The sequence below is a fragment of the Phaseolus vulgaris genome, chromosome 4, assembly GCF_000499845.2.
Source record: "Phaseolus vulgaris cultivar G19833 chromosome 4, P. vulgaris v2.0, whole genome shotgun sequence".
Lineage (NCBI taxonomy): Eukaryota > Viridiplantae > Streptophyta > Magnoliopsida > Fabales > Fabaceae > Phaseolus > Phaseolus vulgaris.
The window spans coordinates 24,048,552-24,053,002 of NC_023756.2; the positions used below are offsets into that span (position 1 = coordinate 24,048,552).

The 4,451-nt window shown below is 31.9% G+C and overlaps 1 protein-coding gene across 1 annotated transcript; it reads left to right on the top strand.

The window, feature by feature from the left end:
* Nucleotides 1-1,909: 1,909 nt before the first annotated feature.
* Nucleotides 1,910-3,909, top strand: LOC137837468 (peroxidase 12-like). Its single transcript, XM_068646454.1, has 3 exons — nucleotides 1,910-2,192; nucleotides 2,781-2,972; nucleotides 3,196-3,909. Exons 1-3 carry the CDS (start codon nucleotides 1,935-1,937, stop codon nucleotides 3,820-3,822), a joined length of 1,077 nt encoding a protein of 358 aa, XP_068502555.1. The 5' UTR covers nucleotides 1,910-1,934; the 3' UTR covers nucleotides 3,823-3,909.
* The last annotated feature ends 542 nt before the right edge of the window (nucleotides 3,910-4,451 follow it).

Sequence of the window (4,451 nt, forward strand, 5' to 3'; positions counted from 1 at the left end):
TAAATTGAGTTTTACTTGTAGTGATAAGACTTTAATGACATAATCACATATCGGCTTCTGTCTTTCTGCAGAATAATAAAACTTTCCAAAATCACATAAGGCCAAATAATTATCCCACCATGAACAAGTTTATATGAATTAAACTTTTATTAATAACATTGACTAACGTCTCCCACCTTCCCTCTCATGGTCACACCCCAACCAACAAGCATGCTACGCATATATTAATTAAAAGAAGATTTAAATAATAATTGAGAATTTAAAAATAAAGTATGTTAAATTACCTATGGATTTACCCAAACACATTAACTAGTTGGGTAATCGTCGTTTTTTATGGTTTTTCCGCTTCTCACAGCTGCTCTTTCCACACAAAATTTTAAAAATAAAGAATGTTGAAATACTAATGGATTTACCTACGGGCACATTACTTACGAATTGGAGTTGGTGGATAACTGATGTTTTCGTTATCCATGGAGACACTTTCTATAGGTAAATTACCTTCAGCCAGATTACATACGGATTTTGTTGTTTGGATAATCCGTAGGTAATACTGATTTACCGACGAATTTTTACTGTTATCTACAAAATTCTTCCGTAGATAAATTGAGTTTTAATTGTAGTGATAAGACTTTAATGGTATAATCACATATAGGCTTCTGTCTTTATGCAGAATAATAAAACTTTCCAAAATCACATAAGCCCAAATAATTATCCCATCATGGACAGATTTATATGAATTAAACTTTTACTAATAATATTGACCAACGTTTCCCACCTTCACTCTCACGGTCACACCACAACCAACAAGCATGCTAGGCATACATTAATTAAAAAATATATTTAAATAATAATTGAAATTTTAAAATTAAAGTATGTTGAATTACTTATGCATGAGGTACTGTAAATAAAGAAATGTTTCTATAGTGATTTTGAGTTTATAGATAAATATTCTTCATCATTGTATCACATGGCTAACGATTTCTAAAGATATTGTTACTTAAGTATTTAATATTAGATCAGATGAACGAAGATTAAATCCAAAATCGTTGTAAATGAAGTAGAGTTTTAATGTACATACTACAAAATAATTTATTCGAAGGGAATTCACAGCTTTACATATTTTTTTTATTATAAGAAATCAAAACTATAAATTTAAGCCGTATATAAATTATTAAAATTATAAATTAGTTTGTGGTCGTCAATTAAGAACTTAAATTAATTATATGTATATTTATCTTTTAATTTAAATTATTATATCATATAATTAACTTTTTTATATATAGTTCGTTTCTCACAACAACATAAGTTTTAATTTGATATATACTTCTTGTATATATATAGAATTATTGATTATTACTGTAAGAAGCAATATTATAATAACTTATTTGGTATAATTATATATGTCAGTGTCTCTTTGATTATTGGGTTTGCAAGCGTGTTACAAACACAAATTATCACGTTTGATCATATTAGCATTGCTGTTTTTTTAAAGATTGCAAAGTTGCACTTTTATGTTTTAATTTTCTTTTATATATACGGACCATCATATTAATACGTATTTAGTATATAGCTTGAGTCATGATACTTTAACACTCTTTCTCTTCTCTATATTTAAATTACAACTTCATAAATTATTATATTTTATTTTTATTTTTATTATTGTAATATAATATTTTATTATACATAGTTATTTGTGAAGTGGATGTAGATAAAAAAAGATGGCGTGAAAGATTTTTTTTTTCTTATTATTATTCTCGCGCTGTCTTTTTTTGAAATTTTGACATGGTTTCAAATCTCAAAAAAGAAAAAGTTGCACCACGTTTTAAATACTACTAGTGGGTGGGAAACAAGTCGAAGTAAGTTACTTTGATCACTCTATAAATAACTCCAGCATTGCCTATCTCAACTCACCATAGTTATCAAATCAAACAAACATGGCTAGGGTTAGTTCTTTGTTTCACTCATTGTTCTTAATTTCTTCCCTTCTATTGGCTTCTCAAACCCTTGTCTCATCTAGGACATTAGAAAAAAGACCTCCCCTTGTCCCTGGACTATCATGGAATTACTATTTTCCTTTAGAATGTCCCAATCTTGAATGGATTATAAGGACTAATTTGCAGAAAGCCTTCAAGAAGAATACAGGATTAGCTCCTGGCATACTTCGACTCTTCTTCCATGACTGTTTTGCTAATGTAAGACTTCAGACAATCTCTCTATTTCTTCTTTTCATAAAGTTTCATCAAATTTTATAAAGAAAAGTTTCATCACAAATCACAATCTCTTCACCTTCTAGAAAACATTATTACATGCTTTATTTCCAATCTACTTATATAGTTTCAATCAATCTTTAGTTTTTTAGTTTAAGATATATCAGTCTAGATCATAAAAACACTCTCATGATTGCCCAACTGTCTTCGAACTTTTGACTCTAAAAGTCACATTTTTTAATACATTAAAAATTGCTTGATGTATTGGAATTCCTGAACCAAACTATTTGTTTTCTTTGATCAATAAGTAAAAAAAATAAACTGTCAGAGTTGTTGAGACTTAATTAAGTCACAACTTTATTATTTTCCTTTTTCATTTTCAACATATAAGGGACCCATAGAATGGTTTATAGAAAAAAGCTCGCTAGTATAATCTAACCAGAAATCGATATATATATATATATATATATATATATATATAATAAATTTATTACAATAACTATATAAAAGTTATACACTGTGTTGACGAAGAAACTTGTTATTCAAATTGATGGTTGATTTGGAGTGAACCAGGGTTGTGACGCGTCTATACTGTTGAATGCACCAGATGGAAAGGATGAAAAGAGTCATCCTGCTAACATTGGTATAAGGCCAGAGGCCCTTCAAGCCATTGAAGAACTTCGAAGTCTCATTTACAAGCTGTGTCTGCCAGTTGTTTCTTGTTCAGACATCCTTGTTGTTGCAGCACGTGAAGCTGTTCGCCAAGTAATTTTTTCATTCACTAATTTTTCACCTTTTTTCCATTTACTTTTATTTTATCACAATTTACATTTTCAATTATAAAAAAAAATATTTTTCTTCCTAATTTTAATAGTTATTTCCGCAGATGTGTTTTCATTTTCTTTCTGTTCTTTCCCAATGAAGAAGAACATCCATAGAAGATCTTCTTCTCTTTTCTTCATTTTGGCTTACTTTTGATGTCCTACAGTTGGGAGGCCCAGATTTCGATGTGCCCCTGGGAAGGAAAGACAGCCTCACGTTCGACCTAAACGGACCCAACAACCTCCCGCCGCCATTCTTCCGAACCGACCAGCTCCTGGAAGTCTTCGGCAAGCGAAACTTCGACGCCACCGACGTGGTCGCCCTCTCCGGCGCCCACACCTACGGAAGGGCTCACTGCTCCTCTCTGGCGAACAGAACCATCGAATCTGACCCACCCATCGACCCGGACTTCAAGAACAAGCTAGTGGCAACGTGTCCCACGCCCGCTTCATCGAACACCGTGGACCTGGACGCGCGCACCCCGACCAAGTTCGACAACATGTACTACATCAACCTGCTGAACCGGCAGGGTGTGTTCACCTCGGACCAGGACCTGGCAAGCCACCCCCAGACGAAGGAGATCGTGAACCAGTTTGCCTCAAACCAGATGGAGTTCTTCGATAGATTCGAGGACGCGTTTGTGAAGGTGAGCCAGATCGACGTCATCACGAGTCGTCAGGGGAAGGGGGAGATTCGCGACAGGTGCTTCGTCCCCAATGAGAAGGTTTCGGTGGAGGCTGTGGTGGTGGAGAAAGTGGTGGAGTTCGCAGAGGCAGGTTCTTTTGTGTTTTGAGTTGTCCAAAGGTTATATATATTTGTGCTTACCCGATGAAGTTGGATTGTGTAATAAAATGTTGATGATGCTTTGATTTTCTTGCTATCTAATTCGAAAAATTCGTAGACAACCAGTTTTCTCCTAAGTCAAATTACAATCAATGATGTGCGGAAAGACAATTACGTGACAGGAACGGAACAGTTTTCACGTTTAAAAAAAAAAATCATTTCAATAATTAATTTTTAATAATATAATAGAATATTTAACCAAAATGGTGCACTTTATTTTCATATTTACCTAAATCGACAAAAGTAAAAAATATTACAAAAATAACAATTTTTGATCAAAATTGGCATGCAGACAACATCAATTAAATTTATTAATCTTTCACTTTTTAGTTTTTAATTAATGTTTTCAATTGGATTGACAATTTCAGTTTAAATACAATTGAACAAATTAATTGACAATTTATCTTAATTAAAATTTTCAATTCGATTTGCAAGTTCAGTTGATTTTTTTTAAAAAAATAATTAATATTTTCTAAATTAAAAAATTTATATAATAATAATTTTAAATTAAAACTAAAGAAATTAAAACTAAATTTTTGTTTCACAGAAAAACAAAGTTACCCAAAATTAAGTTAGATT